The sequence below is a fragment of the Tachyglossus aculeatus genome, chromosome 1, assembly GCF_015852505.1.
Source record: "Tachyglossus aculeatus isolate mTacAcu1 chromosome 1, mTacAcu1.pri, whole genome shotgun sequence".
Taxonomy (NCBI): Eukaryota; Metazoa; Chordata; class Mammalia; order Monotremata; family Tachyglossidae; genus Tachyglossus; species Tachyglossus aculeatus.
The window spans coordinates 97,811,396-97,827,692 of NC_052066.1; the positions used below are offsets into that span (position 1 = coordinate 97,811,396).

The 16,297-nt window shown below is 43.6% G+C and overlaps 1 protein-coding gene and 1 non-coding gene across 2 annotated transcripts in view; both read right to left on the reverse strand.

The window, feature by feature from the left end:
• SLC9A9 (solute carrier family 9 member A9) overlaps positions 1–16,297 on the reverse strand; it is a 462,001-nt gene that overhangs the window by 164,581 nt on the left and 281,123 nt on the right. Inside the window, exons 10-12 of the mRNA XM_038751488.1 lie at positions 11,047–11,160; positions 7,329–7,440; positions 758–911 (exon numbers count right to left, since the gene is read on the reverse strand). Coding sequence (XP_038607416.1) covers positions 758–911; positions 7,329–7,440; positions 11,047–11,160 — 380 coding nt within the window. The remainder of the gene's footprint in view (positions 1–757; positions 912–7,328; positions 7,441–11,046; positions 11,161–16,297) is intronic.
• Positions 11,802–11,939, reverse strand: LOC119934866. Its single transcript, XR_005453026.1, has one exon. It is a non-coding gene; the product is annotated as a small nucleolar RNA SNORA7 (small nucleolar RNA).

Here is a 16,297-nt window from a genome sequence, read left to right on the forward strand (position 1 = left end):
CTATGAGTCGGAGATGACCCAACAGCATAAGAAAAGACAATAATAATAATTTTTGATACTTGTTTAGTGTTTACTCTGTGCCAAGCACTGTTATAAGTGCTGGGGTAGATACAAGTTAATCAGTTTGGACACAGTCCCTGGCCCAAATGGGGCTCACAGCCTCCATCCCCATTTTACATTCATTCATTCACTCATCCATTCAGTTGTACTTATTGAGCACTTACTGTGTGCTGAGCATTGTACTAAGCACTTGGGAAAGTGCAGTACAGCAGCAAAGGGTGACAATCCCTGCTCACAATGAGCTCTTTGCAGATGAGGTAACTGAGGCCCAGAGAAGTGAAGTGACTTGTCCAAGGTCACAGAGCAGACAAGTGGCAGAGCCAGAATTAGAACCCATGACCTTCTGACTCCTAGGCCCGTGCTCTAGCCATTATGCCAACCCCAGCACTTAGAACAGTGTCTGACCCATAGTAAGCGCCTAACAAGTACCACAAAACAAGCCAACAATCAACATAACATATTTATGTGGAAATTTTGTCCATCCTGCCTGTGTGTACGTCCACTTTCCTCTCCTACTAGGCTTCCGGGTCACGATACCAGTGACCCCATTGAGTTTTTCAGCCTCCGCCTACGTGTCCAGCTCTTGGCCTGGAATCTCAGAGGGGCGGGATCTACTTGATTGGGACACCTTCTTAGCTACCTGCCCAACAGCCCCAAGGTCCCGCAGCAGGGATGGTTGTGATAAACAGTCACCAACCTGATCTCCAGCCAGGTCAGCATGGGCGTAGTCCCTCCCCCAAAGATCCAGACGGTGAAGAAGACGATGAGGAGGGTTGTTGTCAGCATCATTTGTTTGGGTTGAGATTCGGTGTTCCGAATGGCTAAGGCAAATGCTATCGCTCCACGTAAACCTGGAATGGAATTCCGAGAGAGAGAGAGAAAGAGAGATCAGTCAATCAATCAATCAATGATATTTATTGAGTATTCCCTCTGTGCAGAGCACTGCACTAAACACTTGGGAGAGCCCAACAGAGTTCACAGACATCAACCCTGTCCTCCAGGTGCTTATGTTCTAGTGGGGGAGACAGATATTACAAGAAATTACAGATAGGAGGAAGAAATAATTTATCACCATATGTACAAAGGACAATGGTCAGACCACAAGTGGTCAGCTGATGTAGCACTGAAACGGCAGAAGCGGGGGATACAGAGAGCAGTATGGGTTAGTGGGAAGTGCCTGTGCCTGTGAAAGGGAGTCAAAGAATCTGGGTCCTAATCCCTGCTCTGCAAACCATTTGCTGTGTGACCTTGGGCAAATGGCTTAACTTCTCTGTGCCTCAGTTTCCTCAACTGTAGAATGGGATTAAGACTGTGAGCCCCACATGGGACAGAGACTGTGTCCAACCTGATAAAGTTTGATCTAGGTCAAACACAAGTAAACACTTGCCAAATAAATGTATAGATGAGAGCTTGATCAGGCCAGGATCTTTGACAATAATAATGATAATGATAATAAATTCTAGTATTTATTAATCCCTTACTATGAACCAAGCAGATTATACTCAGCGATGGGGTTTCTATAAGATAATCACGTTGGACATGGTCCCTGTCTCAAATGAGGCTCACAGGTCCTCTGACTTGAGTCCTGTGCTCTTTCCACTAGGCAACGCTGCTTCTCAATCAGTCAATCAATCAATTAATCAATTTATTAAGCACTTGCTGTGCACAGAGCATTGTACTAAGCACTTGGGAGAGTACAAAATAACAGAGTTGGTAGACGTTCCCTACCCACAGGGAACTTACAGTCTAGCGGGGAAGACAGACATTAAAATAAATTATCGATATAGAGATAAGTGCTATGTGGTTGAGGGTGGGGGGGTTGAATAAAGGGTAGAACATCAAGTGCAAGGGTAACATAGAAGGGAGAGGGACTAAAGAAGTGTAGATCAATCTGAGCATTAGCAACCCAAATTTCCTTGCTTATGAGAGCAAGGACCCACTTCCTGTACCAGAGGCCAGGTTTACAGGCAGGTGAGAGTTGAGCAAAATGAGGGGTTTCCTACAGTGACTATACCTGTAATTAATTACATATATGTATTTATCACAGATTTATTACATATCTATAATTTATTATCTATCTGTAGTTTATTTATATTAATGCCTGTCTCCCCCTCTAGACTGTTAGCACGTTTTGGGCAGGGAATGTGTCTGTTTATTCATTCATTCATTCAATCGTATTTATTGAGTGCTTACTGTGTGCAGAGCACTGTACTAAGCACTTGGGAAGTACAAGTCGGCAACATATAGAGACGGTTCCTACCCAATAACAGGCTCACAGTCTAGGAGGGGAAGACAGACAACAGAACAAAACATGTAGACAGGTGAAAGAGTCAGAACAAATTGAATTAAAGCTACATGCACATCATTAACAAAATAAATAGAATAGTAAATATGTACAAGTAAAATAGAGTGCTAAAACTGTACAAATATATATACAAGTGCTGTGGGGAGAGAAAGGAGGTAGGGCGGGGCGATGGGGAAGAGGAGGAAAGGAAAAAGGGGGCTCAGTCTGGGAAGGCCTCCTGGAGGAGGTGAGCTCTCAATAGGGCTTTGAAGGGAGGAAGAGAGCTAGCTTGGCTAGCTTGTTTACTGTTATAGTGTACTCTCCCAAGTGCCTAGTACAATGCTTTGCACACAGTAAGTGCTCAATAAATACCATTGAATTGAACTGAACTGAACTGACCCATCTGGGCAGCAGTCTCCAGATCTCCTATTCCTTCAGCTGAATCAGCTCTTCTTCCTTCCCCTTTAACTAGCTGAGTGAAAATTGTATCACTCTTCATGAGTAGCCCCACTGGGCTCAGAACAATCATGAGAAACAGTATCCCAGAGGGTTTATATTTAAGAGAATTACAAGTATCTGAAAATTTCTAATTTCTAATGAGAGTTGTTCCCAGCGGCCGTTGTACCATATCACCGGATGACTGATCCATTAATAAAGTGAAGGTAAATGCCCAGGAAGATGACAGAACCAGCACAGGGAGGAAATTAGGAGCGATAAATTGAGATAACATGATCAGCTAACAAGACATCATGGGATGATCAAGGAGGAGGCAGATAGCTAGGTAAGTATGAGGCCCTAGTGACATAAAGCAATGCACTTTAAAGTGGACTGTGGTAAAACAGCATTAATCTTACCTGTATTAAACTGAGCACCTCATTCTGCTCCTTAAAGCATCTAACAATATTTCTCTATCTCAAACAGATGCTGCCAACCATTGGATTCAAAACTCTCCCCTTGCTCTCTCCTTCCCCCATATACACTCTCTCTTCCCCTTCCCCCCTCCATGCCCCAACCTGCACTCTTGATTTCTCTCAAGGTCATCTCCAAACTGTAATTAATAATAATTATGGTACTTGTTAAGTGCTTACTACGTGCCAAGCACTGTTCTAAGCACTGGAGTAGACACAAGCTAATCAGATTGGACACAGTCCCTGTCCCACATGGGGCTCACAGTCTTCATCCCCATTTTATCAATGAGGTAACTGAGGCACAGAAAAGTGAATGACTTGCCCAAAGTCACACAGCAGACGTAAGGCAGAGTCAGGATTAGAACTCAGCTCCTCTATCTTCATTCATTCATTCAATTGTATTTATTGAGCACTTATTGCAGCACTGTAGGTCTGTGCTCTATCTACTAAACCACACTGCTTCACTATTGATTCTCCCTACTTGGACTCATTGCCTCTCCTTTGGGGGAATTCCCTCTCTCTTCAAAAATCCCTCCTCTTCTAGGTGGCCTCTCCTTATTAATTTCCACCAGCCCATCAGCCACCCTTAGTACTTATGTTGATATCAATTTATTCCATTTACTGAGCACTTTTTAATGGTATTTGTTGAGTGTTTACTACTTACCAGGCACTATATTAAGTCCTGGAGATGATTAATCAGTCAATCAATGGAATTTATTGAGGGTTTACTATGTGCAGAGCACTCTACTTAGCACTTGGGAGAGTACATTATAACAGAATTGGCAGATATGTTCCCTGTCCACAGCGAGCTCACAGTCTAGAGGGGGTGAGAGTCTTTAATAATAATAAATGATTTAGACACAAGAAAATCAGGTTGGATGCAGTCCGTGTTCCACATGAGGTTCGTAGTCTTAATCCCCATTTTACTGATGAGGTAACTGAGGCACAGAAATGTTAAGCGACTGACCCAAAGCCACACAGCAGGCAAGTGGCAGAGCCAGGATTAAAACCCAGGTCCACTTACTCCCAGGCTATGTGACTTCTCTTATGAATATGCCAATTCATGCCCCTTACAGTTTCAGCTGGGCTGAATCCGTGTCTACCTTTTTCCTCCGATAGATTATAAATTCCTCAATGGCAGTGATGAAAACTTTTACTTTTATTGGATTTTTATTTACTGGGACATTTATTAAGTGCTTACTTAAGTGTCAGGCACTGTTTTAAGCTTTGGGGCAGATGCAGGGTAATCAGGTTGGACAAGTCCTTTTCCCACATGGGGCTCACAATCTTAATCCTCATTTTAAAGATGAGGTAACCGAGGCACAGAGGAGTTCAATGACTTGCCCAAGGTCACATAGCAGACAAGTGTCAGACAAGTGGATTCTCCCTTCTACTTAGACTGTGAGCCACATGTGGGACTTTTTATGTTATTATTGTGTCTGACCTAATTAACTTGTACCTACCCCAGCACGAGAAGAGTGTTTGACACATAGTGAGCGCTTAACTAATACCATAAAAAAGGCGCTAAGTATAGCACAGAAAGTTCCAAGTGAGTTCGCTGTTGTCAGGGAACATGTCTACCAACTCTGCTGTGTTGTACTCTCCCAAGTCCATAATAATAATAATAATAATAATAATACAGCATTTTAAGCGCTTACTATGTGCAAAGCACTGTTCTAAGCACTGGGGAAGTTACAAGGTGATCAGGTTGTCCCACATGGGGCTCACAGTCTTAATCCCCATTTTACAGGTGAGGTAACTGAGGCACAGAGAAGTTAAGTGACTTGCCCAAAGTCACACAGCTCACAAGTGGCAGAGCCGGGATTTGAACCCATGACCTCTGACACCAAAGCCTGGGCTCTTTCCACTGAGCCACGAATGCATTTCTCTGCACACAGTGTGTCACCAAAACCTGCCGACCTCACCTCCACAACATCGCCAAGATGAGCCCTTTCCTCTCCATCCAAACCGCTACCCTGCTGGTTCACTCTCTCATCCTATCCCGACTGGATTATTGCATCAGCCTCCTCTCTTATCTCCCATCCTCCTGTTTCTCCCTGCTTCAGTCTATACTTCACTCTGCTGCCTGGATTATCTTTCTACAGAAATGCTCTGGGCATGCCACTCGCCTCCTCAAAAATCTCCAGGAGCTGCCTATCAACCTTCGAATCAAGCAAAAACTCCTCACACTCGGCTTCAAAGCTCTCCATCCCCTCGCCCCCTCCTACCTCACCTCCCTACTCTCCTTCTACAGCACAGCCCGAACCCTCCACTCCACTTGCCGCTAACCTTCTCACTGGGCCTCATTCTCTCCTGTCCCACCATCAACCCCTGACCCACATCCTTCCTTGGCCTGGAATGCCTTCCCACCACACATCTGCCAAACGAACTCTCTTCCTCCCTTCAAAGCCCTACTGAGAACTCACCTCCTCCAGGAAGCCTCACCAGACTGAACCCCCCCTTTTCCTCTCCTCCTCCTCACCTCCCCATCACCTCCCCTCCCTCCGTCTGCCCTACCCCGTCCCCCTCCCCACAGCACTTGGGTATATTTGTATATATTTATTACTCTATTAATTTTATTAATGATGTGTATATAGCTATAATTCTATTTATTCTGATGGTATTAACACCTGTCTACTTGTTTCGTTTTGTTGTCTGTCTCCCCCTTCTAGACTGTGAGCCCGTCGTTCGGTAGGGATCATCTCTATATGTTGCCAATTTGTACTTCCCAAGTCATGGGTTCTAATCCACTTGTCAACTGTGCGACTTTGGGCAAGTCATTTAACTTTTCTGTGCCTCATTTACCTCATCTGTAAAATGGAGATTAAGACTGTGAGCCCCCCATGGGACAACCTGATCACCTTGTAACCTCACCAGCGCTTAGAACAGTGCTTTATACATAGTAAGCATGTAACAAATGCCATTATTATTGGTAGTAGTAGTAGTACAGTGCTCTGCACACAGTAAGCGCTCAACAAATAAGATTGAATGAATGAATGAATATCAATGATTAGTTGGGTGATTGATTTATCTAAATGCAGCAGGCTCCCAATACAGTGATTTGCACCCAGCAGGCACCTTGCCCAGTGCTCTCCACACATTAGCTCTCAGCATAGTTACAGTAGGCGGTCAATGAATATTGTTGTTTGCTAGACCCTCAATGAAAACTAGCAGGGAAACCGACTGCTACAACTAATAATAATAATACTTGCGGTATTTATTAAGTGCTTATTATGTGCTAAGCAGTATTCTAAGCCCTGGGGTAGATCGAAGGTAATCTACCTTGGACACAGTGTGCAGGGCCAGTTTTGGAGTTGGGGTCATTTTCAGCTCAGCCCACTTTCCCACACATAAAAGGGAACTGCTTCAGTAGACAATCTTCCACCAACGAGGCAGTGTTGCCTAATGGAAAGAGCATGAACCTGGGAGTCAGAGGACCTGGATTCCAGTCCTGACTTGGCCACTCATCTGCTGTGTAACCTTAGGCAAGTCACTTCATTTCTCTGTGCCTCAGTTACCTCATCTATAAAATGGGGATTAAATCCTCCTCTCACTACTTAGACTGAGCCCTATGTGGGACAAAGACTGTGTCCAACCTGATTATATAATAATAGCATTTATTAAGCACTTACTATGTGCAAAGCACTGTTCTAAGCGCTGGAGGAATACAAGGTCATGAGGTTGCCCCACGTGGGGCTCACAGTCTTCATCCCCATTTTCCAGATGAGGGAACTGAGGCCCAGAGAAGTGAAGTGACTTGCCCAAAGTCACACAGCTGACAAGTAGCGGAGCCGGGATTTGAACCCATGCCCTCTGACTCCAAAGCCCATGCTCTTTTCCACTGAGCCAGTGCTTGATACATAATATTAGCTTAACAAATACCATTTATTTGAAAAAGGCAAGTTTAGTTTTCTTGGAAACTTTGCTCACAAAACAAACACAAATGACCCTGGAGTTTCCATCCCTTTCCTCCTTTTAGAGGGTCAAGCAGGAAGTGTTGGGATTGACCACAAACCCATCCCCTTCCACGTAGGCTAGCGAGTCAGAGACCAGCAGCTGCCCAGACAGACACGAACCTGAAAACATCATCATGTGTTGGAAGTTCCAGGGGATCTTCTGTTTTCGTCCCAAATTCAGGAGGAAGGACAGCGGATATATATTGCAGGCTCTGGCTATGAAAATAGCCAACTGCAGTGTCCGGCAAAGGGAAAAGTTGAGGAAAAAAAATGAAGTTTTTCTTTGTTTTAAGTTTACAAAAATCATTTGATGAAGAACAGTTTATAAAAACAAAATGATGGCAAATGATCTTAGAATACAAACTGTCTTCCCTTGTTTCTCAGAGTTTCTTGGCTATTCCTCCAATGCCCTTTTCATAAACTCATACCCATCATCCACTCTCCTCCCCCTAAACTGTTTACTTTCCCATTTTCCCAGGAAACGATGATGCCGGAACAAGTTTTAACAGCAGGCCAGAGTTTTGGGCTTTAAAACCTTCAGTTTTTCTTTATTTATTAAAAAGTCCATCTCAAAAAGTCCATTTTAAAAACTCCATCTTTGGTCACTCAACCTTTTGCCCCTAGCACCCAGTCTTTGGCCACTGGCCATTTATTGATAGCTCTGTCTTTCCATGTCCTCGACCTTTTCTTGATCAAGACCTAACAATCCTAGCCCTAACTCTGATATTTACCTTCACCTTTAGCCTTTGCTACCTAGACAGAAGCAGCATGGCTTAGTGGATTGAGCACGGGCCCGGGAATCAGAGGGATCTGGGTTCTAATCTCCGTTCTGCCACTTATCTGCTGTGGAACCTTGAGCAAGTCACTTAACTTCTCTGTGCCTCAGTTACCTCATCTGTAAAATGGAGATTAAGACTGAGTCCCATGTGGGACAGGAACTGTGTCCAACCTGATTAGCTTGTATCTACTCCAGTGTTTAGAACAGTGCTTAACACATAGTAAACACTTATCACATACTATTATTATTATCCTTGCTTCCCTCCCAGAGTGGTCTTGGAAACAACAAATAATAATAATGATGGCATTTATTAAGCGCTTGCTATGTGCAAAGCACTGTTCTAAGCGCTCCTTTCTAGCCTACCCCACAGATGTTTCAAATGCTGTGATGGTCGAAAACCTGGGACCTGCCTCCCAGACATTATTTGCTGACCTCGATTCCTGAATCCATGTTTTCTTTCCCTTTGTATCACAATTCTGTGGATCTACCATAGCTCAGCTCTCTAGATTGCTCAACTCTCAGCTAACTGGATCTCACATTTCAGCTCTCTGGATCTCACATTTCAGCTCTCTGGATCACTTGCTTCAGAGCTCTATGGATCTCTTGTATTACGAACGGTTCAAGGTAAAGCCTATATACTCTCTCCCAGTGCTTAGTACAGTGCTCTGCACATAACAAGCAGGTAGTAAATACTATTACTACTACTACTTGCAATGCACCCTGATCTCTAGATATTTTAAGAGATGCAGCATGGTCTAGTGGATAGAGCACGGGCTTTGGAGTCAGAGGTCGGGGGATTCAAATCCCGGCTCTGCCAACTGTCAGCTGTGTGACTTTGGGCAAGTCACTTAACTTTTTTGGGCCTCAGTTACCTCATCTGTAAAATGGGGTTGAAGACTGTGAGCCCCCGTGGGACAATCTGATCACCTTGTAACCTCCTCAGCGCTTAGAACAGTGCTTTGCACATACTAAGTGCTTAATAAATGCCATCATCATTCATTAATCCTGATTCTACCCCTTGTCTGCTGTGTGACAAGTCACTTCACTTCTCTGGGCCTCAGTTACCTCATCTGAAAAATGGAGATTAAGACTGTGAGCCCCACATGAGACAGGGGCTGTGTCCAGCCTGATTTGCTTGTATTTCCTCCCAACCCCACCCAGGGCTTAGTATAGTGCCTGGCACTTAAGAAATGCCATTTTGAGAAATGTTCTCTTTGGGAAGTTTTTGCAACAAAGCTGCCTCAATCCCTTTAAAACTTTCTCCTCCTGCTTGTATCCCTGACAATTGATCCTGCCTCCAATTATTCAGTAAAATGTGCTCCATAAACCATTCAGCCGGAAATGGTGTTATCTCTCCAGGCAGCCCTGTAGGAAGGATAAATGGAGAGTTCTGGACATGATTCCCACATGATTTTCTGTCAGCATTTATTCCCTGCTTTTTTTGTCTTTGATGACTTGAATTGTCTTTTGGATTATCCATCTCTGCAGCTGATGTTGATGCTGCTGATGTTTGAAAGCACACAACGTTAAATCGCATTTAGGTTTGAAGAGGCAGGGAGATGTCAAAGTGATATTCCTGCTTCCTGTCTCTTGGGAGCCCTGAGCCTCCTCTGGTGCATGGAGGGAAATGGCACCCACGAACAGCAGCCCCTCAAAGCTGGGCTGTGTCTGAAGCTCAGAAAGGACCGTGTGAAAATTCACCTCTCTCTCAGACCAACCAGCCCAGGCCCCGAGCTGACTGCCAAGAACAGATACAAGATAAAACCCACCATGGTTGGGACCATCTCTATATGTTGCCAACATGTACTTCCCAAGCACTTAGTACAGTGCTCTGCACACAGTAAGGGTCAACAAATGAGCCCAATGTTGGGTAGGGACCGTCTCTGTACGTTGCCAACTTGTACTTCCCAAGGGCTTAGTACAGTGCTCTACACACAGTAAGTGCTCAATAAATGCGATTGAATAAATACGAATTAATGAATGGTTTGGGTTTTTTTTAATGGTATTTGTTAAGTGCTTACTACATGCCATGCACTGTACTAAGCACTGGGTTAGATCCAAGCCAATCAGGTTGGACGCAGTCCATGTCCCACATGAGGCTCACAGTCTTAGTTCCCAATTTCCAGATGAGGTGATTGAGGCACAGAGAAGCAAAGTGACTTGCTCAAGGTCACTCAGCAGACAAGTGATGGAGCAGGGATTAGAACCTAGGGATTAGAATGATCCTCTTGCCTCCAGGAAGAATGGTTTTCATTTTAGCTTTACTTACCCAGTTCTTAAAAGCTTCCTTGGAAACGAAGTCCACTCTTTAACAACAACAGCTGCCTGAAAGTTCTTCCTTTCTCTAATCACAATCCTTCCCGCTGCCTTTTCAACTGATTTCCTCTCAGTTACTTAGGTCCATCCCACCAAGCTGCCTCACTTCAATCCTCCCCATCCCCCCCCCACCCTACCTCCTTCCCCTCCCCGCAGCACCTGTATATTTGTTTGTACAAATTTATTACTCTATTAATTTTACTTGTAAATATTTACTATATTATTTATTTTGTTGGTGATGTGCAGCTAGCTTTATTTCTATTTATTCTGATGACTTGACACCTGTCCACATGTTTTGTTTTGTTGTCTGTCTCCCCCTTCTAGACTGTGAGCCCGTTGTTGGGTAGGGACTGTCTCTATATGTTGCCAACTTGTACTTCCCAAGTGCTTAGTACAGTGCTCTGCACATAGTAAGTGCTCAATAAATATGATTGAATGAATGAATTAATGAATGAATCCACCACATGAAGCTAAAATTTGGCCTCCGGCTATGTGAGGCAGCTACTCACTTGCTGAGACACCACCTGAACATGAGCTTCCTTAACATCGCCTTAATATTTTAATTGAAAAGTATTTTTACTACTCAATGGGGACATGATTTTTCCAATCTGATTTTGGTTCCTGAAAAAGATCTATTAAACAACTTCAACAATTCATCAGAAAACCCTGTTCTAAAAAGGAGGGTTTTTTTCCTCCCCAGATTCCCAGCCTGCCACCTTTCCCAGTCCTTGACGCAAAGGATACAAAGGCACCGAGTATGAAGAGTATATTGAAGATGTGGTTTTGGAACGTGAATAAAGCCAAACCCATGTAGCAGAAGATGACGTTCTCTGCCAGAAAGTTCATGAACTCGAACAACTGAAACGAAACAGAAACAACACTCTTTTCAGGATTCAGGTTGGAAGCACACTAAATTTCTGCCTCGCGGCCAAGAATACCTTTTTCTAGAGGCTGGTAATAACAACCAAGGTCTTTGCAGAAGGGTCCTTTTCAAGGGCGATGTCAAAGTAGATACAACTAGAGAAAATGAGATCCAGGTGTGCTGCCGGAGTATGGGCAGAGTAAAACCTGAAGTGGAGTCAAATATCTATTCAATTACAGTGAGCCATTTTCTAGGTTTTGGGAGTGAACAATTAACATCCTGGCTCAGGAAGCACTTCAATCAATCCATGGTATTCATTGAGCATTTACTGTGTGCAGAGCACTGTACTAAGTACTTGGGAGAGTACAATACAGCCGGATTGGTAGACATGTCCCCTGCCCACAACACGCTTACAATCTTGTCTTGTCCTATGCTGTTGAGTGGTCCCCTACCCATAGCGACGCCATGGACACATCTCTCCCAGAACGCCCCACCTCCAACTGCAATCATTTCAATAGTGTATCCATAGAGTTTTCTTAGTAAAAATATGGAAGTGGTTTACCATTGTCTTCTTTCATGGAGTCAGTTTGGGTCTCCACCCTCCTGTGCCACTGATGCCCAGCACAGGTGAGTTTTGACTTGTAGCAGATTGCCTTCCACTTGCTAGCCACTGCCCAAGCTAGGAATGGAATGGGTATGCCTTTGCTTGATTCTCCCTCCCATAGTCAAGACTAGTAGACTACTGAAAACTCTCCAGGTGTGACACTGAGAGGGACATTTACAGTCTAGAGGGCCTTAAAACCAAGAAAGACTTCCAGGCCTGATCTCTTCCTTAGGGATCTCTATCTTTGAAAATGGACCATTGGAGATGGTTTGAAAATTTGACAGAAATTAGAATTTCAATCAGAGATGCATGTGTTCGATAGTTGCAGGTGCATCTCTTAATCGAGCATGGTTTCTATCAATCAATTAATCAATCAATCAATCAATCAGGAGTGGGTATTCACTGAGAATCTACTGAATGTTACATACTGTTCTAAGTGTTCAGCACTGTACTAAACCTATGGAAGAATATAGCAGAAGCAAGGTACACATTTCCTACACTCAAGGAGTTTATAATCTAGTGGCGGAGATAGGCAGGCATAAATCATCTACAAATAGTGATTGTAGGAGACTAAGCGTACTCTATATACAGGATTAAATATCAAAAAAGTAATTCAATATATGAATAAAACATATGTATATACATACACTTATGTAAGTGCTAACAAGAGGAAAAAATGCATAAGCGCTCAGAGTTGGGTTGACATGACTAGGATGCTGTGAATTATTTGTGGAAGGCTTAAGGTAATCAAAAGGCTCTCCCCCTCTTAATGTACCTTGCCGATCTCCTACTGCAACACAGACGACACACTTCACTCCCTGATATCAGCCTACTCATTGTCCCTTGGCTTTGTCTGTTTCATTTCTGACCCCTTACCCACATGATAATAATAAAAATGATAATATTTGTTAAGCACTTACTATGCGTCAAGCACTGTTCTGAGTGCTGGGATAGATACAAGATAATCAGGTCAAACACAGCCTCCATCCCACGTGGGTCTCATAATATAAGTAGATGGGAGAACAGGTATTGAATCTCCATCTTACAGATGAGGAAACTGAGGCACAAAGAAGTTCAGTGACTTGCTCAAAGTCACACAGCCGACAAGTGGCAGAGCCATGATTAGAACCCACATCCTCCCTCTTGCGTGGAACTCCCTCCCAGTTCATAACCACCACTCTCCCCACATTTAAGCCTTCCTAAAACCACACATCCTCCCAATGGTCTTCCCTGACTAAGCCCTAATTTCCTCTTCCCCCCCTTCAGTGTCACCTATGCACTTGAATCTGTATTACTTTAAGCACTTGATATTCACCACATAGCACTCACATACGTATTCTCTCCCATTCTCCTTAGCTGTAATTTATTTTAATGTCTGTCTCCCCCTCTAAACTATGAGCTCCTTATGGGAAGGGATTGTGTCTACTAACTCTGTCATAGTGAATCAATCACTGGTATTTATTGAGTGATTACTATGTGCCGAGCACTGTACTAAGAGCTGGAAACTTTCCTAAATGTTCGACACATGATAAACGCTTAATAAATACCATTGATTGATTGATTGAAGGATTAGGTAGGACGTAAATTTTCAATTCAAGAAGTTTGTTCCTTTATTTAACAATAACACAATAGACAAAATCTTGCAGGTTGAACAAAAATTGTAATTTTCCAATTTTCACTGCACTAGGATGAAGCTTGAGGGTGGAAGTTTCAAAATAAACAAGAGGGAACACTTCTGCACACAGCAGGGGGAGTTCATATGGTAATCTGTTCCCACAGAAGTTGTGGAGCCGAACATATAGTTGGATCAATTCTTGGACAAGAAATCCTCATTGAGTTATTAGAGGGAACATCAGGGGGGGTTCAGGGTTCAGCCCTAACCAGGAGGGTGAGGGTCCAGAAAGAACCATGACCCAGGTCCTCTGAGTGCCTTAGTGCCTTGACTGAAGACAGAATCCTGGGCTGGATGGATTGTGGACTTCACCGAGTATGCACTTCTTCTGACATGTCAGATTTCATTTTGCAGAATGGTTTAACAATCTTCTGTCTGGAGGGATAATAATGATTTAGCTACTTTTTAAGTGCTTACTTTGTGTCATGAACTTTTTCTAAGCGCTGGGGTAGATACAAGATAATCAGGTTGGACACAGTCCATGTCCCACAGGTTTAATCCCTATTTCACAGATGACGCAGCTGAGGCAAAGAGAAGTTAAGTGACTTGTCCAAGGTCACACAGCAGACAAGTGGCAGATCTGGGATTAGAACCCAGGTCCTCTGAGTTCCAGGCCCATGCTCTTTCGGCAAGGCCATGCTGCTTCTCCTAACGGCTCCTAAAAGCTTTCTCTGGATATGAATAAATCCGTCTGCTTGTAGACATCACTGACTTAGGGTTTATTAGAGTGTGTGTGAGCGTGGCTGATGAAACCAAAGTGTGACTGATGAATCCCACATCAATCAATTGTATAATAATGATGGTATTTGTTAAGCGCTTACTATGTAAAAAGCACTGTTCTAAACACTGCATTTCAGTTCCCTCATCTGTAAAATGGGGATTAAGACTGTGAGCCCCCCGTGGGACATCCTGATCACCTTGTAACCTCCAGCACTTAGAACAGTACTTTGCACATAGTAAGCACTTAATAAATGCCATTATTGTTATTATTATTAGTGTGTACAGTACTGTACTAAGTGCTTGGGAAAGTACAATAGAATTGGTAGATGCATGATGGTCAAGAAGTAGCATGGCCTAGTGGATAGAGCACAGGTCTGTGAATCAGAGGGACCTGGGTTCTAATCCCAGACCTGTCACTTGTCTGCTCCTGTGACCTTGGGTAAGTCACTTAACTTCTCTATGCCTCAGTTACATCATCTGTAAAATAGAGATTAAGACTGTGGGACATGACCTGTGTCCAATCTAACCTGTATGTACGCCAGTGCTTAGTACAGTGTCTGGCACATAGTAAGTGCTTAACAAGTACCATTTAAAAAAGTTGTTCCTTCCTGTGTTGTTAAAACAGTTTCCCATTTCTTGCTCACTGTGTTTCAATCTTTTTGGAACCTCTTTTCTATGACAGCTGTCCCTCTTTCATTGCAGTTCCTCAGTTGTGTCTGCTCTCCACTGTTGCCTTTCAATCAGTCATGAAAGTTTTGCGAAACTTTGAAAGTTTCATTCTATTGTGCTGTAAAAATTTTTCATTTTCATCCTGTTTACGTTTTCCCCATTTTGGCTCACTGCAGAGTGGCTGTGGAGGTATTCTGACACTCGTCATTCTCCTCACATGTTCCATCCATCAAGCAAAGGGATGATACAATACGCATGCTTAGTTCTTCTCTAAGCAAGCCAGCTTTTCAATTTAGGTAAATTAAAAAATGCCTGCACATCAAAAAAACCAAGCTCTGAGTATATTTCCAACTGTTAAACCCTCACAAATCAAAAGAAAACATTCTTTGATTGGTCTTTGGGAGCTCCTGATCCAGAACTGGGTGACATCTGAATATCAGCCTCTTCTGATCTGCTAGGGGATCCTGTGGAAGTCTAGGGGTGCATCTGCTGAGCCAGTATGGTCTAAGTGGAATGAATGTGAGACTGCAATTCAGGAGACTTGGTTCTAGTACCAGCTCTGCCAATCAATCAATCATATTTATTGAGCACTTACTGTGCGCAGAGCACTGCACTAATGAAGCAGCATGGCCTAGTGGATGGAAAGCACAGGCCTAGGAGTCAGAAGGACACGGGTCCTAATCCCAGCTCTGCCACTTCTCTGCTATGTGACCTTGGGCCAGTAACTTAACTTCTCTCTACCTCATTTCCTTCATCTGGAAAATGGGGATTAAGACTGTGAGCCCTCTGTGGGACAGGGACCGTGTCCAACCCAATTACCTTGTATATACCCCAGCACTTAGTACTGGCATATAGCAAGTGCTTAACAAATACCACAATTATTAATATTATTATCGTTACAAAGTGCTTGGGAGAGTACAACACAACAATATAACAGACATATTACCTGCCCACAGTGACCTTACAGTCTAGAGGCATACGTAGGCATTAATATAACTAAACTAAGGATATGTACATAAATGCTGCAGAGCCGGGGTAGAGGTGGGAGGGTGGCGGTGAGTAAAAGGAGCAAGTCAGGCTGGTGCAGAAGGGAGTGGGAAAAGAGGACATGAGGACTTGGTCAGGGAAGGCCTCTTGGAGGAGATGTGCCTTAAATAAGGCTTTATAGGTGAGGAGAGTAATTGTCTGTCATATATGAAAAGGGAGGGCATTCCAGGCCAGAGGCAGGATGTGTGTGAGAGGTGAGTGTGAGATGGATGAGATCGAGGTACAGTGAGTTAGTTGATATTAGAGGAGAGAAGTGTTCGGGCTGTGTTGTAGTAGTAGAGTAGCGAGGTGAGGTAGAAGGGGGCAAGGTAATTGAGTGCTTTAAAGTTGATGGTAAGGAATTTCTGTTGGATGTGGATGTGGATGGACAACCACAGGAGGTTCCCGAGGAGTGGGGAAAACATAGACTGAATGGTTTTAT